The sequence below is a fragment of the Symphalangus syndactylus genome, chromosome 18 (genome assembly GCF_028878055.3).
Source record: "Symphalangus syndactylus isolate Jambi chromosome 18, NHGRI_mSymSyn1-v2.1_pri, whole genome shotgun sequence".
NCBI lineage: Eukaryota > Metazoa > Chordata > Mammalia > Primates > Hylobatidae > Symphalangus > Symphalangus syndactylus.
In genome coordinates, this window is record NC_072440.2 from 101,884,972 (window position 1) to 101,912,673 (window position 27,702).

Genomic DNA, 27,702 nt, shown 5'->3' on the forward strand with positions numbered 1-27,702 from the left:
TGTGCCATGCCCCACGCTGGCCCTGGGGAGGTGTTTGCTGGATAGACAGCTGCTCCCTGGGTCCCAGGCCCACAGTGCTCCTTCGCCACCGTGTCTCCAGCATCACCCCGTCTCCTCTGAGACCTCTTCCCAGGCCACAGTAAGGGAGCCCCAAGCCAAGGAGAGGGCGTGCCCAGCTTAAAGGAAACTGACCTTGGCCCCAGGCCCGGCCCTGCCCTGCCCTGCCCTTCCCCGCCCATCCCTGGGCCAGGATACCTCGCTGCCAACCCGGAGCCGGAGCCCAGGACCAGCGGGCACCAGGCCACTGCGCCGTCGTGGCGGGGTCAGAGCGGCAGAGTGGGTGGCTGGTGACAGGTGGGACTAGCACGGGACCACTTGCCTCTCGAGCCGAGCCCCGCCCCTGCCCCACGGCTCCATTTTCCTCTTGTTCCTTTCAGGGCTGCCAGGCCGCCCCAAGCCGGAGTCTGTTCCCCGACGGCCGAGGCTCCCGCTGGCTGGCAGCTCCCCGGGCGTGTGGGCTTGATTCATAGCGGCGCCCAGCCCAGGGCAAGGTGGCTAGGGGAAGTTCACGTCACGGATGAACCCAAGGCCGAACTCCTGTTTTCCTAAATACCTTTTCCTGAGCCCACAATGTAGCTCTCAGAAGCCTGAAGGTCCTGTGTGTTCTGTCTCCTCTTGGGGGGCTGTAATCCTAACTGGACCCCCGTTTTGGGTCCCTGCTCAGGCGCACCCCTGATCTCCAGAGGCAGATAGAAGATCTAATCATGTACCTGCCTAAGTACGGCAGGGAGGGGAGGGTTCCATTCGGAGTCCAGTGCCCCGCCCTGAGAAACGGGCGGCTCAGGAGGGCGCCCCTCAGGCAGCGATGGGGAGGCGCGCCCCCTTCTCCACTAGGGCGTGACCTGGCACGGGGTGGGGAGGGAGTCAGGCCTGGGTGCCACAAATGCAGTGAGTTTAAGTCTTGTTCAGGGACCCAGGGAGAAACTCCTTCATTTCCCTAGACACCAGGGGCCCTGAAGGAGGCCGCAGAGGGCTGGCAAGGAAACACGGACCCGGCTCCAGCCCAACTACTGGAAGACCTTTCTGTAATCGGGAGAAGATGCACCTTGAACTTGGGAGCTGATCCTTCTTTCAATTCCTGATTCTGCCACTTCTTGCTAAGGATTTCAAGCTAGTTACTTAGCTTCTCTTAAACCAGCATTATCGATCTGTATAATGTGGTAGTGATACCACATTGCAGGGTTGATGGGAGATTTAAATTAGACATTTAAAGTTTTAAACAGTGTCTGTCCGAGGAAACCCTTGATAAATGGGAGCTAATGTTTTGCTAGCTCAATGCTGATTCCCACGCGGGAGGCCAGTCTACCCAAGCAGAAAGTGCCTGGGGCTGTATTAATTAAGGCCTAAGGTTCAGAGTAAGGGAGGTGACAGTCTTGCCCTACTAGGGGTTAATCGTGGCCTGACTAGATGAACTGTCTTGGGACTAACACCCCGTACTGCCACCCTCCCCTCCACACTCCAGGGCTTCCTTCCTTCGAGTCTAAACATTTTCCTGTCTCAGAAGTTGTTCCCATTACCCTGTGTTTTCTCAGTGAGCACTGGACACCATGCAGTGAGTGTCAGGACAGCTGGTGGATGGGACCATGAAGCCACCAGATCCATTTTCCAGAGTTTCTGTTGAGTCCACACACATAAGCCTTGCTTAGGCAGGTACCTGATTAGATCTATCTGTCTGTCGGATAAGGGACACTTGTATGCAACTCCCAAGGAACTTTAACAACTTGGAGTGCCCGTGCAGGATGGCAAAGGGTCTGGGATCCCCTGGGGCAAGGAGAAGGCAGGACAAGAGAAAAGCTTGCAGAAGGATGGGGTTGGAGGAAGAGGAAGCAGGCTCAGGGCCGGTATTGCAAATTACCAGGGAGGGACAGGTGGAGACACTTCCTTTCTTTTTTTCTTTTTTTGAGACAGAGTCTCACTCCGTCACCCAGGCTACAGTGCAGTGGCGCCATCTTGGCTCACTGCAACCTCCAACTTCTGGGTTTACGCCATTCTCCTGCCTCAGCCTCCCGAGTAGCTGGGACTACAGGCGCCCACCACCACACCCGGCTAATTTTTTATATTTTTAGTAGCGACGGGGTTTCACCGTGTTAGCCAGATGGGCTTGATCTCCTGACCTCATGATCCGCCCGCTTTGGCCTCCCAAAGTGCTGGGATTACAGGCGTGAGCCACCGTGCCTGGCCGAGACACTTTCTAACAACCCACCCTGAAAGATCCTGATCCTGGACAAAGGAAGAGACTGAGGAGGCCTCCTGCTGGGTGGGTGGCATGGACGACAGTTCTGGGTTCACTTCTGGGTTCTTTCCCCCTCTGATAGGCTGGGCTTCTTGGCACAGGGACACCATCTTTGGGGTTCAATTCCCTGCCTTCCCAGAGAGCACTGGACTCCCGGACAAATCATACTGGCTTCTGTGAGCTCCTTGTAGGGCAGGGTCCACTAGGACCCCCATACCTACCTCCCCTACATCTGAGCAGAGGTGGTTATAATGGTTAATTTTATGTGTCGACGTGACTGGGCCATGGGGTACCCAGACATTTGGGCAAACCGATTATTCTGGGTGTGCCTGTGAGGGTGCTTTTGGATGAATTTGACATTGGAACTGGTGACCAATGGGGGAACCAGGTGGGGTAAAGCAGATCGCCCTCCCCAATGTGGGGGGCCTCATCCACTCAGCTGAAGGCCTGAATAGGACAAAAGCCTGAGAATTTGTTCTTTGCCTCACAGTCTTGAGCTGGGACATTGGCCTCCTCCTCCCTTAAGATTCAGAGTGGAACTACACCATTAGCTCTCCTGGGTCCCCAGCTTGCTGACCTCTGTCTACGGGGGACAGGGCTGCTTGTCTCCTTGGGACCTCTCAGCCTCCATAATCACGTATAAGCCAATTCCTTATGATAAATACATCTCTCTAACCATCCATTCACCCACCCATTCACCCATCCATCCATCCATCCATCCACCAACCCGCCCGCCCACCCATCCATGCATCCATCCGCCCACCCAACCATTCACCCACCCATCCATCCATCCATCCACCCACCCACTCACCCATCCATTCACCCACCCATCCACCCATCCATCCATCCACCCACCCACCCAACCATTCACCCACCCATCCACCCAGCCATCCATCCACCCACCCATCCACTTACCCATCCATCCACTTACCCATCCATCCACGCACCCACCCATGCATTCACCAACCCATCCACCAGCCATCCATCCACCCATCCATGTATCCACCCATCTATGCATCCACCCACCCATCCATTCACCAACCCATCCACCAGCCATCCATCCACCCATCCATGCATCCACCCATCTATGCATCCACCCACCCATCCATTCACCAACCCATCTACCAGCCATCCATCCACCCACCCACCCACCCATCCATTCACCAACCCATCCACCAGCCATCCATCCACCCATCCATGCATCCACCCATCTATGCATCCACCCACCCATCCACCAGCCATCCATCCACCCATCCATGCATCCACCCATCTATGCATCCACCCACCCATCCACCAGCCATCCATCCACCCATCCATGCATCCACCCATCTACGCATCCACCCACCCATCCACCAGCCATCCATCCACCCATCCATGCATCCACCCATCTATGCATCCACCCACCCATCCATTCACCCACCCATCCCCTCACCCACTCATTCATCCATCCATCCACCCACCCACCCATCCCTCTACCCACCCACCCATCCCTCTACCCACCCACCCATCCCTCTACCCACCCCTCCCATCCATGCATGTCTCCTATCAGTTCTGTTCCTGGAGAACCCTGACTAATGTAGTGGTCACTCCCATCTGTGTCCGTTAGACTCTGTCCCCATCATAAGTGAGCCCTCCCCACAACAAGCGCTCTTGATTTAACCTTTGCCAGTCCCAGTTAAATGTTTATATAATTCAAGCCCTTCACTGGCTATTCTTCCAGGTGAGGCAGTGTTGCCAAAGGCACCATCTTGCCTCTTCGTAGCAAGCTAGATCTGCCCAGGGCACCTGGCCTGCACCCCACCTTGTTCCCCCATCAAGGCTTGGTGGCTCTGGGTGCGTGGGGAGTTTTACTATGAAATAGCTCTAGCAGTGCCATTGACTCAGAAGGCACTTGGCAAACAGACTCACCGTTTCTATTAAAAGAGACACGGAGTCTTAAATATTAAAATGACTAAAATCAACAAAATAGCTGCTGTTGCTGAAGGCCTGCTGGGAGGCAGGCTCCAAGCCATGTGCTTTGCACATGTGACCTTGAGCCACCCAGCTCCCCCCATCCCCTACAGTGAAGACACTGAGGCACAGAGGAGCTGACAGCAGCAGGCAGGTGGGCAGATGCCGTAGTGCCCGTCCTGGTAATAGAACCTCCATTCCACTCACCCCTTCCCAACCCTATGCCCTCTGGGGGAGGTGGATGCCTCCTTGGCCAAGGGCCATCTTGACCAGCCTAAGCCAGCCGTGGCCATCACATGGTCATCTTGTGAACACAGGCCATGGTTTCAGCCATGAGAAGTGGGGCTGGTGGGGACAGGATGGTGGGCGGATTCTGGAGGGTTTTCCTGTCCCTCAGTGGGAGGACAGAGGCTTCTCTCCCTGCCTCTTGATGCTCCCATGTCAGCTGTACTGCCCAGAACCACAACAGCAGTTGTGGGCACCCCAGGGAGACAAGTCTGAGGTGAAAAGCTGACTGTGATTAGGAGGCGCAGTGCTGTTCACCCGAGGTCCCAGCTACTCAGGAGGCTGATGCGAAAGGATTGCTGGAGCCCAGGAGGTCCAGGCTAGCCTGGGCAACATAGAGAGACACTCTTAAAAAACAAACAACCAAAATAACAACAAAAAAAAACAAGCTAATGCCTGGGGATCCCCAGCAATGCTGCCTCCGGATCCCTTGGCAGGCGAGACCAACCCCCACTTCATCAGCTGGGCCTTCTGCTGCTGGGACCAGAAGTACTGACAGCAGCAGCGAAGGCTGGATGGAGAACCAGGACTGCCACCTCTGGGGCCAGCCTGACCGCACCCTTGGCCATGCCCGTCCTCTCTTGGAATGTGGCTTTCCTACGACCTGAAACCGTGGAAGGAGAAGGAGAGGGAAGGGCTGGGGGGAGGCAGAAGCCTGACAGTCAGATCTGCCAAGAACAGTCATCGTTTATTTCCACGAGTATTTCTTGGCATTAGGCAGATATTGAAGAATAGGCTGTGCAAGATTTATAAATGCAGGGACAGCTGGAGGGACACATGAGGGGCCGGGTTTACCAACAGCGGCGGCACACAGGAGACCCACCTTGGCTGGAGCGTGCAGGGGCCACAGCCTGAGGAATGGGGGCTCCCGCGGGCAGACACAAAACTCAGAAAATGCCATTTATTTTATCATTTTAATATCGGAAATGCCAGACCAATCAACAGGGAGGACAGACCAGACACAAATGCCTGTGCTCACGACACAGACAGGAGGATCACCACGGCTCAGGGCACACATGCATTTCCTTAGAAACAGGCAGACAAAGAGGGCATAAATACCACACAACAGCCAGGCTCAGGGGGCCGCGGGCCACAGGGGGCTGCGCTTCAAAGGCAGTCAGAGGCATTAAATACGGGACCTACACAATACACTCCACTTCACCGTACATAATTTATATATTAAAAGAAAGGGGACCACAGTATCTATACGTGCAAGCGGCTGTGGTGGAGAAAATGAATGGGGGGGCAGCCATGCACGGGAGGGGCTCCCTGTCTACCCTCCCGACGCCTCGTCCCCACCCTTCCCACAGAGTCACTTGGGATCACAAAATGCATGGGCCGGCCGGGGCGCAGCCTCGGGAAGTCCTGCCTGGTCTCCTCGGCGTGGACCTCTGAGCTCCCTGTGAGCCGGGAGGTGCCTGGAACCAAGAACACTTGAACTCTGCATGTCACCACATCCCTGGGAGTTGCCCTGGAAGGGACCGGGCCGGGCGTGAGGGGAGGAATGTCGCATTAGTCAGGTGGAGGAGGGAGGCGCAGCCGCGGGGCCGGGCAGGTGCGATGCATGCCCCAGGCCCGGGGCCGGGGAGAGCAGGAACGATTGCGGGGCATCCACTCTTGCAAGCAAAGCTTAAACGGCACAACAAGCCTGTGTTTCTCTGCAACTGTCCAGGGGCCGCTCGCTCAGAACTGACTGGCACTGCTGGGGTCGCACTGCAGCAGGCGGACGATGGAGGGGTCGCTCTTGGCACCTTTGATGAATTCTTCCAAGGACAGTTTGCCTGCAGGGGACCAGAGACAATGGGATTAGCCAGTGCTCACTGTTCTTTATGCTTCCAGAGAGGATGGGGACAGCTCTCCGGTCAGGGATGCTCCCTTGGTGAAAGTCCTGAGCCTTCTTGAAGCTGGACGGTGTCTAGTCTCCATTCACTTTACAGGCATTTCTGAAAAAAATCCCTTTTCCTTTCCCTGCTCCCTGCAATACATCAGGTACCTCAAAGGGCTTACTCAGCAGCTCAGCAGGACGTGGCTAATGAGGGCCATTTAAATCCTTTTAGAAATCACTCCACACTTTGCTTATTAAGGAACATGTACATTGTGCAGAAAAATGAAGCATTTGCCTCTAACCCATACATAATCCAGGCTGAGAAGGCCATGCTGGTTGGGGGCCCCCGGAAGCATGGGCCGGGTCCTCCCTGGCATCAGCGTAGACCCGCTGCTCAGGCTTGGGGTACCGAACTCATGCTCTGTACTGTTGGCCCCATGTGGTGAGAGGAAAACCTAGAAAAAGATTGGTCATGCTAAGCAATCAGCTGCCCGCTCATCCTCCACATCCAATGCTGGTGACAACATATTCCCTCTCCCAGGACGCAGACTCGGTGACTCCACACTGGGCTGAGCGGCCTCTGGAGGCTGTTCTGAGCATCTGCTCCCCATCCCATAATCGCTGTCAATGAGCCCACACTGTGGTCGCCACAGCCCTGGCTCTGCTAGTCCACAAGCAAGATAGGCTGTAAGGATTCTGCCCGTTCAGACATGACTTCAAGGGCAGGAGGCGGCGCCTCTGGCTCCGGCTGGTGGGGAAGGATGAGGTTTGAGGTTGGCTGCGTCCTGGTGGCCTGGGTCCTGGGGCAGTCCCTCCATGTGTCTGTTTGAGGCTCTGTGCTGTCAGCTGGAATCACTAGGGCGCCCTGCAAAATGTCTGTGCAGGCAACACAGATGCATGCAGCCAGACCCAGCACAGGGGAAGGCATGCAGGAGGGGCTCTCGGCTGTGGCGCGTGGCAAGCCACCAATGTTTCCAGGTCTCAGGATCTTCATCTCAAAGGCGGGATAATGAGAACACCCCTCTCAAAGGCGCCTGGGAGGATGCATTTGAGGACTCAGTCCAGCACCAGGACGGAGGACGCCCCTGCCCAGTAGGGCCCTGCTGGGAATTCAGCCCCTCCAGCCCACTGGCAGGCAGGGACACCTGTCCTCATGGAACCCTGGCCCAGGCTCAGGCAGGCTGGCTTCTTCCAGCGTACGAACTTGATGCCTCTGGGGCCTGGGCAGCCTGCTGGCCCCGAGGGAGCCCAAACAATGCCTGGGCTGAGGGGTGGATAGGGAGAGGGAGGGACAGCCAGGCCCTCAGAAGACAGTCCCCAGGACCCTCTGCCAATGGAGAGAGCGGCTCCCCACCCTCCACCTCTGACCACTCAGGGCAGCCAGCTGTGTGGTCATCTCCTCGGCTAGGTGTGGGGCCTCAGAGTCCACGGCCCCAGCCTCCCCACTTCCAGTTCCTGACCCCAGGCCCTCCTGTCCCAGGCCGAGAGAGAGCGGGCCAGCCCAGATGCACCTCCAGTCGGGAGAGCCAGAGCTGCCCCAGGACGACTCTGATGCCTGCTGAGATGCTGGGAGCTTCCGAAGGTTCCACTGGCTCCTCCTGATGGAGGGCAGGGCAGGCAAGGGGGTTGCTGAGCACAGCCTGTTCCACAAGTGCGGCCTGACAAGCTGAGGAGAGGGTGGCTTTAATGATACTTGTGTCCTGGAGAAACTCTTCAGCCCAGCCCAGGGGCCTGGAGCAGCCATGCACCTCCCGGGGTGGCCAGGGCACCATCACTCCTGAGCAGTCCCCAGAGGAGCCTTGAGGGCCGAGGACCACTCCCTGAACTGACTCTGGCCCCTGGCTGCAGCCCCACCTTCCTGGTATCACTCTTCTCTCCTTGCCCCAAGCTCCAGGGACAGGCGGGTCCCCTGGGCTCACAGGAGGAAGTGCTCCATCCCAGCGGGCACGTTAGCAATGACCATGCCATCCAAACTCCCGACCAACCTAGAAGATGTCCTCTGAAGAGGTGGGCAGGGCCAAGCCAGAGGCAGGTTCGGGCAGCGAGTGACCGTGGGTGGCTTCCCCAGGGACACTGTGAAGTTGGGAACAACAGCCACTATCTGTGGAGTGCAAGCCCTGCTAAAAGCTTTAAGGCATCATCTCGCTGAAACCCCACAACCCCATGGACCGGATTCACCATCCCCACGAGGAGTGGACAGCCTCGGGAGAGCGGCAGCAGGTGCCCTGCTAGGCTGGAGGGTGGAACACACATTTCCCATGAGCCCGAAGGCAATGCCAGGCACCAGGCGGCCTTGTTTTCTGTGTGCGTGTTTTGAAACTGTGACCCGGCTGCCTGGAATGCTCTTTGCTGCCTACAGCTCCCCCACATCCCGTCTCCTGCTGGGGCCATGCTCAACTCACCCGAGGGCTGCACTCCAGACTTTCCAGAGCAGCTTCTTGGGCATTAGCTTATCTTTTAATCCCCAGCACAACCCAGGGAGTATTTTCTCTTCTTAAGGTTGTTTCTTTATTGTTAACCTGGTGCTGTGGCTGCTCTTGACAAAGCCGGCAAGAAGAGCAGAATGGGAGGGCCCCACAGCTGCCCTGACCTCACAGCCAATGCAGAGGAGGGCACTCAAGGCACAGCCCCATCACCACTGCTGCCACTCACCATCGTGAGACTTGCACTTCTGCAGTGGGGCTGAGTCCCCACAGAGCTGCTGTAGGTGGACAAGGTGGCAGTGTACATCCTGACAGTTCCCCTTGGACACTGGGGCCATCTGGGCAGCTTCCTCTCTCAGGATGGCAGCAAGAAAGGCATGGCCAGCACCCCAGGACCCCACCAGCTGGGATCCTTTGATCCCAACCCCTCCAGGTTTAGGGCCGCCAGCATGCTTGCCTCCCTGCCCCTAAACATTGTACCCACGGGAATATGGGTATGCCCCGTTCTACGAGTGGGGAGACGGTGGCTCAGAGAGGCCACAACATGCCCAGCATCACAAAGCTGTGTCGAGGGGCCAGGACGCGGCCCGGGTGTCCCTGACTGCATCCCGTTCTTCCCTGGGCATGGCAGGTGCCAGGCAGGTGGGGGGCAGGGGTGGCCCTCAGGAGACCAAAAAGCTGCAGAGGGGAGGGGGCGCCCCAAATGCGTTTTGCCCCCACTGTGGCATACACACGCAGCCCCGCCCCCATCCCGCCCTACCGTCGTTGTTGGTGTCCATCTGCCTGAAGATCTTGTCCGTGCGCTTCTCCGGGGTGGACTCGTCCTCCGGCATCTTCATCACAGACGACACCATCTTGTAGATGGCCTGCGGGTGGGGGCAATGACAGGGTTTTCAGAGGCCTGGGAGCTCGGGCGGGTGCAGCAAGGGTGGGCTTCCACCCAGCCCACAACAAGGCTCGGAGAGGTCAGGGGTTCCCGGTGGCCTTCAGGACCCTTCCCCAGTGTTGAGAGTGTTCCCTAGTGAACCTCACGGGTGTCTATGTGAAGTTCAAGAGCAGCGCTGGCAGAAGGGTGGTGAGGGTGCTGGTATCTCTGCCTGGGGGTGGGTAGTGCCAGGACGGTACCTAAGTGTCCCTGTCGGGGGCTGGGAATGCTGAGGGAGAGTGGTGGTCACAGATGTGTGAAATTCACCACGCTGCCTGCTGAGCTGTGTGCATTTTACTGCATGGCTGTTACCCCTCAGTTTAAAAGAGACTGAGCCCCTGAAACTCACAGGGAAAGCCCATCACCAGCCCCGACAGGACAGGAACCGGCAGCACTGGGGTCTCCATGGCCTCTTTAGGGCACTGTCAGCCGAGGGCTCAGCCTAGCTGCTGGTCTCTCTGCGCGTCTCTGCCTGAGTGGCCCAGCCTGGGGCATGTGACTCTGTGCTGCTGGTGGGTGTACAGAGGAGATGGTGATGGAACTGGCGAGTGGCCACTGAGCAGAGTGACATGCATGGGGAGTGGAGGCACTGCTGTGGGATTTTCTGAGCACTCCACGTGAAGGTGGCTTGATATTCTCATTCCTAAGACAACAGACCATTTTCTCATTTTGAGAAAGGGGCAGCAACCAAGTGTCCTATGAGAAACACCACCCAGCCGGCCAGGGAGCCATCGATGGTGTGGGGGGAAGGCTTTCAGGGTTTGGGGACTTGGTTTGGGGGCTGTCCTATTTGGACAGAAGTGGTTGCTCCTCACTGCTTGGAGCAGTTCTAGCAGTGCCCCAAAGTTCTGACCAAGCCTCTGCACGGCCAGTGACAGGCACACCTATTTGCAAAGGGTAAGGGTTAACACACAGGACATGATGGGTGATTCCTGGGAAGTAGAATTCTTACTTCCACCACTGCATGAAGCTAAGAGCCAGAAAGTGAAGACAGTACCAGTTCCCCGAGCGCATGTTAATTTACTCTGACGGTGTGAAAACCATCTATGTGGGAAATGGGTTGCTCACTCCTGAGGGGGGCCGCTGCTGCTGCAGAAGTTCACGGATTTGATACCCGCTACTGGAGGCACACCCGTGAAGTTCCCTACCATGGGACCACCCCTTCTGAAGAGTTCCATTTTTTTCTTGTTTTGTTTTTGGTCTTTTTGGAGGCAGGGTCTCACTCTGTCACCCAGGCTGGAATGCAGCAGTGCAATCATAGCTCACTGTAACCTTGAACTCCTGGGCTCAAGCAATCCTCCCACTTCAGCCTCCCAAGTAGCTGGGACTACAGGTGCATGCCACTATGCCCTGCTACTCTTTTAATTTTTTATAGAGATGGAGTCTCACTATATTGCCCAGGTTGGTCTCAAACTCCTGGGCTCAAGTGATCCTCCAGCCTCAGCCTCCCAAAGTGTTGGGATTACAGGCCTGGCCATGAGGAGTTCTAGAATTGGATGCTCCTGAGTTCAGGGAGGCACTCAGGGGAATGACAGGGAGGGGCAGCTCTGCTCTCTACTCTCTCTCGCATACGTAGGCACCTGGCCAAGCGAACAAAACTTGGTTTCCTTCTGAAACATGGCCTTTCTGCTAGAGCTGTTGATAGGCATGAAGGCGAACAGATGCCTCCTAAAGTGACGTCTTTCCCGTGCTGAGCTGATTCTCGTGATCATTAATGCTTCAGTTTCACTTGATAACTGCGCATTCCTGGGGACATCACAAGCTATCTGTTGCGTTCTCAAATCCAGGGCTTTCCCCAGGTCTCGGCAGGTACCTCTTGCAAGTGCCAAGGAGCCGAGCAATCACATAATTCTTGGCCAGGCACGGTGGCCCATGCCTGTAATCCCAGCACTTTGGGAGGCTGAAGGCAGATCACCTGAGGTAAGGAGTTCAAGACTAGCCTGGCCAACATGGTGAAACCTTGTCTGTACTGAAAATACAAAAATTGGCTGGGCATGGTAGCTCACGCCTATAATGCCAGCACTTTGGGAGGCCGAGGCAGGCGGATCACGAGGTCAGGAGTTCGAGACCAGCCTGGCCAACATGGTGAAACCCCGTCTCTACTAAAAATACAAAAAAAAATTAGCCGGGCGTGGTGGCGCATGCCTCTAATCCCAGCTTCTTGGGAGGCTGAGGCAGGAGAATCGCTTGAACCCGGGAGGCAGAGGTTGCAGTGAGCAGAGATCGCGCCACTGCACTCCAGCCTGGACGACAGTGTGAGACTCCGTCTCAAAAAAACAAAACAAAACAAAACAAAAACAAAAATTAGCTGGCTGCGGTGGCACATGCCTATAATCCCAGCTACATGGGAGGCTGAGACAAGAGAATCTCTTGAACCCAGGAGGTGGAGGTTGCAGTGAGCTGAGATCATGCCACTGCACTCCAGCCTGGGCAACAAAGTGAGACTCCGTCTCAAAAAAAAAAAAAAAAAAAAAAAAAAAAAATATATATATATATATATATAAAATATAATTCTTAGAAATTCATCTATTTGAGTCTCAGACTTTGTAAAATGCAAAGAATGACCCATGCTGTTGGGTTACGAAGATGAAAACTGATCAAAGTGCTCCACCTGGCCTGATGTATAGCAAGTCATCAATAAACGTTGGCTTTTACCATTGCCCTTCACAAGGATCTGCCCGGTCAGGTGACAACTGCTCGCTTTCAAAAGTGCACCAGGTAGCAACCTGGCCAAGAAAGACCCAATGTCCAGTGAACATAAAGAACATGGGGAGGCCAGGCGCAGTGGCTCACACCTGTCATTCCAGCACTCTGGGAGGCTGAGGTGGGCAGATCGCTTGAGCCTAGGAGTTCAAGACCAGCCTGGATAATGTGGCAAAACCCTCTCTCTACCATCAAAAACACCAAAAAAATTGGCAGGGCATGGAAGTGCTCAAGAGGCTGAAGTGGGGAAATCACCTGCGCCCAGGAGGCAGAGGTTGCAGTGAGCTGAGATCGTGCCACTGCACTCCAGCCAGGGTGATAGAGCAAGATCCTGTCTTAAAAAAAAAAAAAAAAAAAAGCCCTAGGCTGGGAGCTGGGAGGGGACCTGGGCCCGCGGTGAGACCTGGGATCTCGGGCGCCGGTACCTGCACGATCTCCAGCATCTCGCTGCGGCTGATGTAGCCGTTGCCGTCCAGATCGTACATGCTGAAGGCCCACTTGAGCTTCTGCTCCAGCTTGCCCCGCGAGGTCACGCTCAGCGCAATGATGAACTCCCGGAAGTCGATGGTGCCGTCGCCGTTGGTGTCGAAGGTGCGGAAGACGTGCTCAGCGAACTTGGAAGCGTCGCCGTAGGGGAAGAAGTTGGCGTAGATCTTCTTGAACTCGTCCACGGTCAGGTGGCCGGTGGGGCAGTCCTTGAGGAAGCCCTTGTACCACTCCTGCAGCTCGTGGTCGGTGAACTCCGTGTTCTCCCGCAGGTCCTGCAGCACCTCGGGCCGCAGCTTGCTATTCTGCTTGCCCATGGCGGCTGGTGACGGTGACTACACCTGCAAGACAGGGGGTCGACAGGGGGTCAGCCGGGGATGCCACCCACGGCCACGGAGCAGGGCTGAGCCATGTGCCAGAGAGACCAAATAAGCCCATCGCTGTGCAAGCACTGCGACTCAGCAACTCCGGGGTCCCCCATCGGAAGGCATGCCACTATCTTATGGACCACCAAGAAGGCCAAGAGACGCTAATTAAATCATGACAGCCCAACCTCACACTGCGGGACATATTCTCACTTGAAGAACGTGGAAATGCGGGGAAAAAAAATGCAACTTAAAATCAGTGGAACAGGGCATCATCCGATGCCCACCAGGGGTTGTACAAGAGGCGAAGATTAAAATCAGTTCTTACTTTCATCCCCCTCATCAGCTCCAGGCAAAGTGGCCACCTCAGCCACATCCCAGACTCTTTGGAGCAGTTCTTCCCTCTTTCAGGCATCACATTATGTTTTTATCTTTAGAAAAGGCATCTACAAACTTTCAGGGAGTCACCCCCACCCACCTTCTTTGTTTATTTGTTTGTTTCTTTTGAGATGGAGTTTCGCTCTTGTTGCCGAGACTGCAGTGCAGTAGCAGGATCACAGCTCACTGTAACCTCTGCCTCTCAGGTTCAAGCAATTCTCCTGCCTCAATCTCCTGAGTAGCTGGGATTACAGGTGTGTGTCACCGCGCCCAGCTAATTTTTTGTATTTTTAGTAGAGACAGGGCTTCACCATGTTGGCCAGGCTGGTCTCGAACTCCGGACCTCAGGTGATCCACCTGCCTCAGCCTCCCAAGGTGCTGGGATTACAGGTGTGAACCACTGTCCCCGGCCCACCCTCTTTATTTTGCCTTTGATAAACTGCCCCGGGTGGGAGGAGGATCTGGAATTAGCTCTAGGCAGTAAATGATGTTCTGAATGGAACCAGGGAAAAATGAGGCACCTGTGGGAACGAGGAACTGCTGTGCTCAAAACCAGGGCGGTTCTCCACGAGGCCTGAATGCAAGACTGATTAACCGGCATTAACACGGCTGCCACTGCACCACCTCATGTTATTTTCTTACATTAACAGTTAACTTATATACAGGGCGTGATAATTTTTGAAGTACATGGAAGAATGAGAAATAAAAAGATGTCTCCTACCCTAGCCACAGTGGTAACCACTTTGAACTCTGTCTGCGTTTGTGAATTCTAAACAGTGGGCACCAGCTCTCCATTATGAAAGGTAAGACAGACCACCCACACTGCCCACCACTTCCTTTCTTCTCTGCCTCTATCCCAGGTTTTTTTTTGTTTTTGTTTTTGTTTTTGAGACGGAGTCTCGCTGTGTTGCCTTTCCAGGCACTTATGAGGAGTGTGCAGTGGCGTGATCTCGGCTCACTGCAACCTCCACCTCCTGGGTTCAAGCAATCCTCTCAGCCTCCTGAGTAGCTAGGATTATAGGCATGCACCACCACACCTGGCTATGTATTTATTTATTCATGTATTTTTAGTAGAGACAGGGTTTCACACTATGTTGGCCAGGTTGGTCTCAAACTCCTGACCTCAAGTGATTCGCCTGCCTCGGCCTCCCAAAGTGCTAGGAGTACAGGCGTGAGCCACCACGCCCGGCCCATCCCAGGTTTTATAGTACATACATGTTTTTGTTTTTACTTATCCTCTCTATATCAATCAATCTATCTATCTTATCTATTATTTATTTATTTTTTGAGACAGGCTCTCACTCTGTCACCCAGGCTGCAGTGTGTGATCATGGCTCACTGAAGCCTTGACCTCCGGTGCTCAAGCGATCCTCCCACCTCAGCCTCCTGAGTAGCTGAGACTACAGGCACAAACCACCACACCCAGTTAATTTTTTTTTTTTTTTTTTTTGTAGAAATGAGGCCTCACTATTTTGCCCTGGCTGGTCTCAAGCTCCTAGCTTCAAGCAGTCCTCCCACCTTGACCTCCCAATGTGTTGGGACTACAGCCGTGAGCCAAGATGCCTGGCATTTTTACTTATCTGTATGACTTTATCTTTCAAAATTACAAACACATATTCACCTTGACCCAGCCATCCCACTTCCAGAAACATCTAACGATACTCCCACCTGTGCAAATAATCTGTGCAGGCAGCCATTGCCTACATGGTCTGGAACAGCAACTAGTCAGGTGCCCATCTTACGTACTCATGAGAAATAATCTTCAAGGTGTATTTTTATGTGAAAAGAGAAGCTGCACAACAGCACACAGAGCTTGTTACCATTTATGAAAAAAGAAGACAAACATACGTGCTTGTGTGTTTGTGCTCTGGAAGGGCTTACGAGGAAAGAATAACATTGGCTGGGAAGGAGAGACGGCTGGGTGGACATGGGCCCTGCGGATTTTTTTTTTTTTTTTTTTTTGAGAGGGAATTTCGCTCTTGTCACCCAGGTTGGAGTGCAGTGGAGCGATCTCGGCTCACTGCAACCTCCGCCTCCTGGGTTCAAGCGATTCTTGTGCCTCAGCCTCCCAAGTAGCTGGGATTACAGGCATGCACCACCATGTCCAGCTAATTTTTGTATTTTTAGTAGAGATGGGGTCTCACCATGTTGGCCAGGCTGGTCTCGAACTCCTGACTTCAGGTGATCCACCCGCCTCAGCCTCCCAATGTGCTGGGATTACAGGTGTGAGCCACTGTGCCCAGCCCCTGGGGACTTTTTATTAAGAGAGAAGGATTCGTCTCTCCTCGTGGCCAGTTAAGCCCAGCTCTGGATGTGCAGCCACAGGAGGCCAGCCTCTCCAACTGCAGCTTGCCCCAGATGAGGACAAACATGGCCCCTGTTTCGTGGAGGAGTTGAGGAATCACATCAGACCTAGAACAATGTGCAGATAGGGGACCCCTGCACCCCCTGCCTCCACCATCCAGAAATATGACCCACCCTGGGGCTTGGGGATGACGCCTGCCAGCATGCTCTAGAGGGCTCAAAAAAGTCCTGGTTCTAACATGCAACTAGTTCACTTTGGAAACTCAATTAATTCGCAAGAGAAATGGTCATAGAGATTTCTATATAAAGAAAAAAGGGAATGTAAAATCAAAAGATCACTATTACCAAAATACCTGACAGAAGAGAAAAAAACAACCAAGATGCTCTTGAGGTTTTTGGTTTGTTTGTAGAGATAGGGATCTTGCTATGCTGCCCAGGCTGCTCGAACTCCTGGCCCCAAAGCGACCCTCCCACTTCGGCCTCCCAGAGTGCCTGACAAGACTGTTATCCTGTTGGAAGAGCTCTGGCTTGGAGATGTGGGCTCCCTCTGGATTCTGCTCTCACTGACAGCTCTCGGGTCTCATCCAGGTGAGCTCTGGACTCCTTCCTGTGTTGCCTTCGTGGATCCCAGACAGCTCTGTGTCCAGAGAGCCCCCCTCCAGCTGTCAGGGCTGTGTCCCCCAGAATGCACAGTGCCCAGGGCATCGCTCACTGGGGCAGTTTCACTTCCTAGGCCCAGATGCGTGGGTTGAATCATGTCCCCCCTAAAAGATGTTGAAGTCCTAACTCCCAGTATCTGTGAATGTGAAATAGGGTCTTTGCAAGGACCTATTTGCAAAGGTAGCCTGAGGACCTGAGGTAACCTTGACCGTCGCTATGCCCCGAGGTGGTGGGAACCCTCCTGACCACTGAGTTGAGGGCCTGGGCCATTGTGAAGGACCAGCTTTGTGTGGCACCTGAGGGAGAACCCACAGATGGACGGCAGAAGGACAGGTGGAGGATGGATGCCCGGCCTGAGGCCCTGCAGCACCCGTGGTGGCTCCTCCTGTGCTTCCTGCCCTGGCCCTCGGGTTGCTGTGTGGGGCCACCGAGTCGGCAAAGACGCACTCACGCAGAGCCCATGGAGCTCGCTAGGTGTTCATGTGTCACTTCCACAAACAAGTCCCAGGTGGCATCAAGCCAGGCTCCGGGGCACAGGGGAAAGGCATTGAGTGTGGGTTCAGAGCCAGCTCCACCCACCCCTGCTCAGGGGGCCTTGGGGAGGTGGTCAACTTCCTGGAGCTCTGGACTCCCCCTTGAATAACAGGGATGGCAGGGTGGTCGTGATGATGAAGAGGAGGCCTGGGGCACCCGGCCAAACCACATTGGCTCCTCCACCATGCAGAAGCTTTTCCAGAACTTTCTGTGTGTCAAAGGGAGTGTGGGCAGTGAACAAAACCCATACGGTCCCTGCCTCGGGGGCCAACACCACACGGGGAGCATGGGGGTGAGGAGGAGAGGGGAGATGGCTCATAGGCAGGGCATGGATCTGGGGGTGGCTGTCCCAGAGAACCCCTAAACTGATAGAACATGGCAAGTGTCCTAGGAGTGCTTATGAGGACAAGGAATAACTGGTTTTCTGGGAGGGATGGGAGGCAGGGCACCTGGGAGGTTGAGCTAAGCTGTGGAGTAGGGAATGACCTCTCAGCCCCTCCAGCTCCCGCAGTCAGGCCAGTGAGTGGCAAAACAAGCAGTTGCGGCAGGTTGCCTGAGGCTCCCAGGCAGTGTGAGGGACCACACCCAGCCCAGGGCCAGCCCCCCATGCAGCCTTGGGCAGGGGTCCCACCTCTCCGAGTCTGCAGAACCAGCCAAGGGTTGACCCACAGGGCTGTCCAGCTCTGCGCTATGTCCCCCAGAGCACTGAGACTCAAGCAAACCCTGCACATCTCCGCTTGGTCCTTCCTAGGCTTCAAAAGGGCCCATTTTCCCATCCCTTCGTCAGCTCAGCTGCTCTCAAGGCTTTCTATTGTCCACACTCCTCTTAAACTGTGGCGTTCTTGCAGCCAGCATCTGGAGGGGAAAGTGGGGTCTGTCTTAGGCGTCTCTAGTTCAGCCTCCTGTCTGATGCTGTAACAGCAGCAGCGCACGTGCAGAATGGACCAGTGCGTGAGAAGGCTTCGTTCTGCACCTGCTCGTCCTCATTCCTCACTCCTTTCAGCTGAAACGTGATGACGTTCCTCCTGGCAGCGTGTCCGTGTGTGGTTTAAGGGGATGGCATCATACTCCTCTCTGGCACGTGGCCAGAGAGAACCAGCTGTGAGCAGAATGAGACAGCTGCTGCTATGGCCTCCACTGTGCCTCTCCCAAATTCCCATGTTGAAGTCCTAACCCCGGGTCCCTCAGAATGGGACTATACTTGGAGACACAGTCTTTAAAGAGGTCATTAAGTTAAAATGAGGTCACCAGGGTGGGCCCTAATCCAATATGACTGATGTCCTTATAAGAAGAGGAGATGAGGACACACACACAGGGGAAACCCTGTGAAGACAGCGAAATGACGGCCATCTGCAATTCTAGGAGAGGGGCCTCTAAGGAAACAACCCTGCCAACACCCAACCCTGCCAACACCTTGGATTTCTGGCCTCCAGACCATGGGAAAACAGAGTTCCGTAGTTTAAGTGCCCAGTCTGCAGTCCCGTGTTACAGTAGCACAGCAGCCGCCCTTGGGGAACTGACCTGCAGCTGACAAACGTGTGTTATCGGTGTCTATGGGGCAGAAGTGATGCCAGGCACCTGACCTGCTCTCAGCAGGGACAGTCAGAAGTGGCACCCGTGGCCTGTGGGGCCCATTTTGTCAGCTACTTTACCTATTAGTCACGCTTTACCACAAGTAAACCAACCCTAGGAGAGCCCCGGAACCTCTGAGAGGCAAAGCCAGGGCTTGGACCCAGGTGGTCTGGCTCTCCTCCCCAGGCCTTGCGTGGGCAGCAGAGGGGAGGCTGGCCCGGGCAAGGGTGACGTGGTGATGGACACACTGTTGGCTAATGGCAGGCCCTTTCTGCCTGGTTTGCACCCCTGCATTTTTCATTATCAAAATGAGCCACCTTCTGTGAAGTTCTAGGCCCTGGGAGTTGAGGATCACTGCCTTAAGAATCCACTCACCTCAATGAAAACCAAATCACCACTCAGAACGAAGGGAGAAATTTATCCCAGAATGGATCGGTGATTTATGTTCTTACCGATCCCATTGGAATGCCAAACTCATAACACTTATCTGCCTGAAATCACAGATGCATATAGAAAGGGAGGTACCAGATTAGGGGCAGTGCCAAACCCAGTGAGCACACCGCTAGAAGGTAACAGGCAGAGTGCATCATGGTCTGCTGGGGAGAAGCTCCCTGCATTCCCAGCACCTTCCTGCATGTGCCAGAGGGCAGACGTGTGCGCCTGCGGCCTCCTGCCTCACTCAGCACCTCCTCTGGAAGTGCTTCCTACCCTTCGCCCTCTCCCAGGTGACCCAGCTGGGCCTGGCACAGGGTGGGTGTCTGTGTTGGGTGAATGGACACTCTTACTGTGGTTGCAGTTGCTGTGTATACACACATGCACAAGAACCTGCTTTAAGGTTTGGCTAACTTCAGAGGCAGGGAGGTTTGGACAAAGCTGGTATCCCAGTGTGACCCACTTTCGGAATGCAAGGGAGAGAATTCAAGCCTCACAGAGAGGAGTGACATCAGCCAGGAGCCTCTGAGCTGTGTCCCAGGAGCCCCAGGGACCTTCCTAAGGCTTTGGGGGTCCACAGGATGGGCAGGAGAGGAGGAAGGACTCTGGGCCTCCGGGTCCAGCACTGACCAGAGCAGCAACCCTCTGATCTGTTTCTGCATCTGTTCTCTTTCAAAGAAAGGATTCTGCTGATGCAAAGAAAGGATTCTGCTGATGCAAACAAAGTCTGATGCCAAGACCTGCTCATCCTAAGGTTCCAGGTCTAGCAGCATAAACACAACAGAAGAATGTGGAGGCAGAAGAGTGTAGGGACCCCAAAATAGTACAATACCTTTGCCCCTTCCTTTTGAAAAAATCCCCACCCCAACAAGGAGAACAAGAAAAAGAAAAGGCTGTGCCTATGACCTTGATCACATCCACGAGGCAGTATCTATGCCCACAAGCCCCAACGCACATCAGTGGGAAGTGGGCAGGGAGATGGCAAACAGCTGAGCAGGGACGGGGGCCAGGGAGGAGAAACAGGGCAACTGGGGCCCCCAAATTCCAGAAGGCTCAGGGATAGGGGGTCCCCAGAGCCTCAGGAGGTGTAGGAGGCAGAGTCTGAAGGAATGTGCAAGAATAGAGCCTGTGCCGAGACCACGTGCTCCTCTTACCCTGTTGCCTTTTCTTCCAGGGCACACAGCCAGACTACATTTCCCAGCCTCCCTTGCAGCCAGGTGGCACCATGTAACTACACTCTGGCCAATGGGATGTGGACAGAGTGATGACCACACTTCTGGCCTGGGCCTCCATAACTCTCAGGGCAGCCCTTGCTCTATGCGCCCTTTCCTGCCCTTTCTTGCTGGGCACCTGGAAGCAGAATATCCAGGGGAAGACTTAGAGGCCTCAGAGGGCACAGACCCTAAAGCATTTCTCAGCCAGGCTTTCTCATCTGAACCACAGCCTGCAGTCAATGACTGGCGTGCCCATGTCCCCAACCAGTCATGCACCTAAGGATGGTGCGTAACTGGTTTCGTTCCAGGTGTGCAGAAGGAAAGTCATTCCCTGCACGCCATGATGCCTTTGCTGTGAGTCCTTGATTCCCTCCTGGAACCCCAGCTGAGAAAGGCTGAGACGAAAGACCCACTAAAAAGAAGAAACTTAAGTCCTTGCGTGACTGCGTGGAATAGAGCCTTCGTCTCCTGCGGTGACATCCCACTGCAGCACATCAGGAAACACCACTTCACTGGGCCAAGCAGAGATTGGCACTTGCTTCTTACAGCAATTAGCCACCCCTGACCAACACAGAGCCCTGTCCCGCGACTCAGCAGTCAGGTAACTACCCCCACCCCAGCCCCATCTCCAAAGCTGGGGGGAGGAATCTTCTCTGGAAAGACACTGGACAGGAGAACAACAGGCCCAGAGGAAGGCTGGTGAGGAACCCACAGAAGATGAGTGACTTGAGGGAAGTCCGCCCTCTCCAGCCTACCTCCCCACCCTGAGCAAGCGGGCAGCCAGCTGGGATCAGCCCCCGAGCAGGGGACTGGAGGATCTTTCTCCAGGAAAGTGGAAACTTCAGCCTGCCCTTGGGGCCTGCTGCCCGGCGGGGTGCTCGGTGTATTCCAGGCTGTTGGGCCCTCTGAGTGCCGAATCCTGGGCTGAGCACTGGGATGCCGGTCCCCAGTCACCAGCTCCCTGGGGGGCTTGAGTTATGGTGTAGGCGCGCCCAGGATGGGGCATAAAAAGTGAATAAAGTGGGGTCCGGGGGAGTCACTCATTCCCGGGGCACTCGGCGGCTTACCTAGGACAATGGCATTTGGAATCACAACTGAATGACAAGGAGGATTTCAGAGGCTGCAGGAGACCCGGTCCCTGTAGGCCACATCTGGGGAGGACACAGTGAAGATTCTAGGAGCTGGGAAAGTGGGGTCACTCCTGGCTAGGCCGAGAGGAGGCAATGTCAGCTCCACCTTAGGGACAAGGGACTGAGGCTTCGGTGGGGTGGTGGGCTGTGGACCCAGGAGGTCTGAGTGGAGAGCCCACCTCCTTCCCATTGTCCTGTAACCTCCCCTGGGCCCTTTCCGTGCCAAGACCATAAGCAGCCGCGGAGGCCACCCAGGGTGCTCCTGGCTGGTGTCCAGCACTCTCCTCGCCCTTAGACATGCTTGCCAGGACAGATTTGCAAGATGGCCTCCCCACTGGAACTTTTATGAAACTGGTGAATGGAGGCCATGAATGCCAAATGAAGGTGACGGCCGCACACACACTTCCAGTCACTCACTGGGACGGCCAGCGTGTGCTTATTAACGAGGGCCCAGATGAAATATGTAGTCTGAAGGACCTCATTTTAGCTCTCTCCTGGAGGCTGTTGGGCCCGATGCAGGCTGCCTCACAAGAACTGGGGGGCAGGGGGAGTGCTGCATGCTGCCGTGACCCCTCTGTCATTCATTAAGCAAAGGAGCCAACCTTATTGGTGCTTGGCTGTCTAGTAAGATGACCGAGAAAAAGCAAGCCTTTCTGCAGAGACAGAAAGCCACCACTCACGTTTCCCAGCAGAAACGGCCACCTTGCTCTAGTAATTAGGCAAACCCAGCCTTCATTTCTCAGGAAGTCTTACTTTCGTCTCCAAGGAGGTTGGTGGGGTAAGGAATGGGAGGCCCAGGGGAGGGCAGTCTATTTGAGAGCAGAACCATCTCCTGCTCGGCTTAAAAAGATTCATATTCAAGCAGGGCTCGGATCAAACTAGTAATAGCTGTCTGAGGGCATCAGAGATGATGTTTTAATTCACGGTGATGGAAACACGGGAGATGGAGTTAATGAGTCACTTACAGCCACCTCTGTGGTTCTCAGTTACCCTGATATTGTTCTTAATCTGCTAAATTGTAAAGAAAAAAAAGAAGAAGAAGAAGAAGAAGAGGAACAAGGAAAGAAATGTAAACATGTAGCTGGGGAGCCCTGTGAGAAAGAGTTAACCCAGAGTCAGTATTGCCTGTAAATTAAAGCCTGTTTAGTGGCATAGTTCTAGCAGCTGCTCAGTGAGGCTCCTGGGAACCGAGGGCTTGATTGTCCTGTTAATCCCACCTCGGTGCTGGCTGACGGCATTGGTTGGCATCTCATCCCATTGCTCCAAAATGCTTTCATCAGTCAGATCCCCGAAGCTTGCCAGGCCAACCAGACTCTGAGATGCTTTGAGGGAAGGCGATCAGAGAGGTGGGAAACACCAAATGCTTATGAGAGACCCAGGCTGGCCCGGGCGCCGTGGCTCACATCTGTCATCCCAGCACTGCAGGAGGCCAAGGCAGTGGACTGCCTGAGCTCAGGAGTTCAAGACCAGCCTGAGCAACATGGTGAAACCTTATCTCTACTAAAAATACAAAAAATTAGCTGGGTGCAGTGGCACGCACCTGGCAGTCCCAGCTACTCAGGAGGCTGAGACAGGAGAATTGCTTGAACCCGGAAGGTAGAGGTTGCAGTGAGCTGAGATGGTGCCACTGCACTCCAGCCTGGGCAACAGAGCGAGACTCTGTCTCAAAAAAAAAAAAAAAAAAAAAAAGACTGAGGCTCAGGAAGAGGCTGGAGAGGTGTTTGTTGTGAATTTGAACTTCAAGGAATCAGGGCTCAGCCCATTTGAGATGACAGCTTGTTCTGCCTGGGGTGTAACAGGAAGGTGGAAGGCAGAAGGGGCCGGTGGAAGACAAGCAGGTTTGTGCTCTTTCTTATCCAGCACCCAGCCCAGTTCTTTCTCCCGGTGACCGCTGGACCCACACGGCCCCTGCAGCTAAGCCCCTCTCCTAGGGCTGATCGCATTTTTCAAAACAACTCGGGCCTGTGTCCTTCTTTCCTCCAAATAAGCAAGTGAGAGTCAAGCTGCCTGCAGCCTTAGCTTCCCGGTAGTACTCCAAGGAGAGGCCAGTTTTGCCCCTGGGTGATTGCGAGGCTGTGCCGGCTGCCAGGACCCAGGTGCAGGGAGGAGCCTATGCATTTGGGACCATCCAGGCTGAAGTGTGGCTGGGCCGACGCTAGAGGGCGCTGTTGAAAGGCTCCCAGGGCCTGATCTGAGACCCCGCCCCTCTCAGGTACCTCCGCGTCTCCACCTGTAAGCTAGGGCTGCTTTGTCCACTGCGGTCACCACCAGCCACACGTGGCTACTGAGCACATAAACCGTCGCCAGTCTGAACTCATATATGTGCCCTTACTGTAAAATACACGCTGGATTTTGACGACTTCATATGAAAAAAAAAAACATAAAATATCTCAATACCTTTTCTTTCTTGATTACATGTGAAATGGTAAATGATACCGTTTGGGAGCTAATGGTTTAAATCAAACAAGTTTTTAATTTCATCTTTTTTACTTTTCAATGCTGCTATAGAAAAAGTTACAATCACATAGGTATGTGTCTCCCACTATATTTTCCGTGGTTGGTGCTGGGTAGAAGTAGCATTCACTGGGTGATACCAGGGACCCTGGATCTGGGGCTACCAAGCAGGGACTCTTCAAGCTCATTAGCACCCTGTGGTATCCTTTATTTATTCACTCCTTAGTGCCTTTGAATGAAAGATCATGGTGTTTGTATTTCATAATTACCTGTGAGTCCCACACGGTTCTCTTTGCAGCAGGGAGGGCTAGTCTGAGAACGCTGCCAGAGGCCAGCTGCAATGAGGACCCCAGGTCTGACCCCAGCTAAGGAATGAGGCTGGTGGGGAGGGGCTGCAGAAGGAAGAGGTTCCTCCTTCTCTTTGGAGCAGGAACAGCCAACCCTGCTGAGTCAGATCTGGGGAAAGAGGAGGTTAGTAACACCTCTAGAGTGACAGTTCCAGGGTGTGCCTGCACCTAAACCCAACCCACTGACCTAGAGCTCGTTTCTGGAGGCCTTCCTGAAAGCTGTTGCATCACGGCGTTTTGCCCACTGGACGGGCTCCAGGCCAATGACCTGTTGTTGAGAAATCCACTGAACCCTTCCTGACTTCTTACCCATCCCCAGCCTCTTAAACTCCCCACAACTCCCCAAAGCCTTACAAGAAAAACATAACGTATGAGAAGAGAGAGAGAGAGACCCAGCAGGGCATAGAAACCCCCTTCCTCTACCAATCCCTCCTTCTTTTCCACCCTCTCAAGGCTGAAATGCCCCAAATGAAGCTGGCGAGAAGGAAGAGGCGGAGAAAGGAAAAGGGAAATCCCCAAGAGATGTACTTTCCTTTGCAGAAACTGCTACTGCGACAGGAAGAGGAATGTGTGGGTGGCTGTCCCTGCACACCTTGTGCCTCTGCAGATATGAGTTCACCCGTGTGGCATGCTCGCCTCAGCCACCCCGCCAACCCCTACTCATCCACCAAAGTCCAACGCAAAGCTCACTCCTCAGGCATGCCTTTCCCAGCCCCTACAACTGCTCTTCCCTTTGAATTCTAACAGCATTTTTCTAGTATGAACTCAGCTTTGAACGCATCACTTATTTGTCTTTTTCCTTCATTAGACTGGGAGCTCCTGGAGGAAGGAGAATCCTTCATTTGTCCCAGTCGGAGAAGCTGCTCAGCGTGTTCCAGCCTCAGGGCCTTCGCACCTGCAGTTCCCTCCACCTGTCTGCTCTTTCTTCCTCTCAGTGTCTGCAAGGCTCACTCCCTCCAAGTTCATGTCCTTGCTCAATAGTCATGGGGAAACCTCCTCCAAGGACCCACCTCAAAGAGCATCCACCCTCACCCTCTGGTCCCTCACGCTGACCGCTTTCCCAGCATTTCCTGCCACCTGGCACTATATTTACAAAATCTCTTGACTGTCTGCCTCCTTTTGTTCACCACTGTACCCCAACAGGGCCTGGCACACAATTCAGTCAATAAATATGTTTGAATGAATGGTTGTGTATTCCAAGGGCCTAGCACAGTGCCTGAGCACATGAACAAAGGAATGAGCAGGTAGTTCTTTTTCTAGGATCCCTCTTGCTCTCACATTGTGTGATTCTTCCAGTTTTAGGAATCGCTGGAGGAAGGTCAGGGGTTAGGATGGTCAAGTGCTCTCCTGTTCAGATTTGAAGCTCCAAGAAGGCACATTCAGACTTGGTATTCTGGAAATCTCCATTTTCTGGCATGGAAGCAGCTGCAGCAGAGTAGAGTTTTGGGGGCATGCCAGACTTGGGGGGGTCCATTCATCAAACTGGTGCCAATCTCCTTCCCAGGTGAACACATCCCAGCTATATGGTCCTCAGCCAGTGGGGTGGGGGACAGGATGGGGGACTTCCTGCTACTCTCCAGTGAGGTCATTCTCTGGACCAGTGCGGCATCATCACAGAGCCAACATCACTCCAGCTTGAGTCTTTGGAGAGGAGCTCTTTGAGCTGCCTCCCCAGCAGAGAAAGGGAGGTGAGTGAAACGGACATACATGAGCCTCTGGGGAGAGAACAGGGAGACAGGAAAAGGGAAACGCCCAAGAGAATGCTCCCCTTCCGTCCGGAACCCTAACCCAGCAGGAAAAGGAAGCTCAAAGGCAGGACCAAAACGAGACCACAGACTTTCTGAAAGCAACCCCCGACCCATGTACGTCTGTCCCTGCGACAGTTCTGTGTTTCTACAGAGGTGGAGGATGCCGGATGCCAGGCGGGGAGCAGAGCCACGCAGCACCCGTGCCAGGGCCAAGCTGGAGCGAGCCCGGTGGAAATCTGGGTGTGCAGTCCTGGCCACAGAGCCTGGGACTTCCTCTGCCCCCACCCAGGATCTCACTTTGAAGGTGAATTTGGGGCTTTCAGTGACAGACCCCAGAAACACCAGGCTGAAGTGAGAGTGGAGTCTCTGAACTGGTTCCTTCGTCCACACCGCAGTGGGTCCCGAGTCCTGTTCCATGCTGGGTGTAGTCACACGTGGATGGACGAGACACAGAGACCCTTCCTGGGGCTCCTTGAAGTGACCCCCCCACGCACGCCCATGAAACAGCAGTGATGGGCATGAAGAGACTTATGCGGACCCAGGAGCTTGGGCGCGGAGCACAGAGGTCAGCTGGGATGGGACAGAGCTGAGGGCTGAGCCAGGGCTTAAAGGTTCCAGGAGTTCTCCAGGTGGGACAAACAAAGGGAACAGTGTGTGCCAGGGCATGGGGGCAGTGAGGACTGGGTCCTGTGGCACTCAAGCCCCGCATGACGAGGCATCCCCACACGCCACAGAGGACTCTGCGTTTCAGTAATGCTGGAAGGAATGACTAAAGGAATTAGCGCACAGCATGACTGTAGGAGAACGCATGTTGATGACAACAAGGAGGGGTGAAGGGGAGAAACAGTAGAGGCTCAGTGTGCCCACCTCCCCACTACCCGGTAACGCTCCATAGAACACTGAGAATAATTCTATTACTATTCAATCACACAACAAAAACTCAAAAGTTGAAACAACCATGTGAATCACCCAACTTCCCATTTGCAGGGACTTGGTGCATACCACAAGCTGACTGCTCTTTGGGAGAGAATGTAAGAGGGCACAGCAGGCTGGAGATACTGAGGCTTTAGATGCCCCTTCATCAGTCCCTCTAGATGTGACCCCTCATGCAGTCAGCAAGAGCTGGCAGGGCACTGCTCCCTGCCCGAGGCTCCCACGCTGGCTTGGCTGTGCTGATGACGCCTGGTGATTTGGCATGCCAACCCCCAGGCATCTTGGAGCGCATTCTTCCTGGCTCTTTGTGCCAGCTGCAGAATGACTCAAGCACTGACCTATGCCTGGGGGGAAGATCTATGCATCAGATGGCAGAATTCTGTCTGCAAATTCCACCGTGATGTTCCAGGCCAGGAGGTGAGCAACAGCCCTTTCCCAGGGAACCGTGTCTCACCCTAGTGGGAGCAAAACTGAGACTATGGGGCCAACTCTGCTGTCGAGTGCCTCAGCCTGCCCTGCCAGCAGCCAGCACCCAGTACACCCTGGAGGGGCCACGGAGGGACAGGCAGCTCTTCCAGGGTCCTGCAGCCATGCCCTGGAGTCAGGCAAGGCTGGGCTACAGTTGCCAGTGTCAACGCTCCAGACCCAGCCTGTTTGCTCCTCTGTGAAATGAAACCAGAACACCAGCTTTGGGGGCCTGCAGTCAGGATGGGGGAGTATATATGAGGGGTGCTGCTGGGA

General features: G+C 54.5%; 1 protein-coding gene across 8 annotated transcripts in view; it reads right to left on the bottom strand.

Moving 5' to 3' along the window:
- Window positions 1-5,428: 5,428 nt before the first annotated feature.
- HPCAL1 (hippocalcin like 1) overlaps window positions 5,429-27,702 on the bottom strand; it is a 125,715-nt gene continuing 103,441 nt past the window's right edge. For all 8 annotated transcript variants that reach the window (XM_055251692.2, XM_063622839.1, XM_055251685.2 and 5 more), the window contains 3 exons: window positions 12,830-13,231; window positions 9,537-9,642; window positions 5,429-6,309 (listed from right to left, as the gene is read on the bottom strand). In XM_055251692.2, coding sequence (XP_055107667.1) covers window positions 6,212-6,309; window positions 9,537-9,642; window positions 12,830-13,207 — 582 coding nt within the window. In that variant the 5' untranslated portion in view covers window positions 13,208-13,231 and the 3' untranslated portion in view covers window positions 5,429-6,211. The remainder of the gene's footprint in view (window positions 6,310-9,536; window positions 9,643-12,829; window positions 13,232-27,702) is intronic.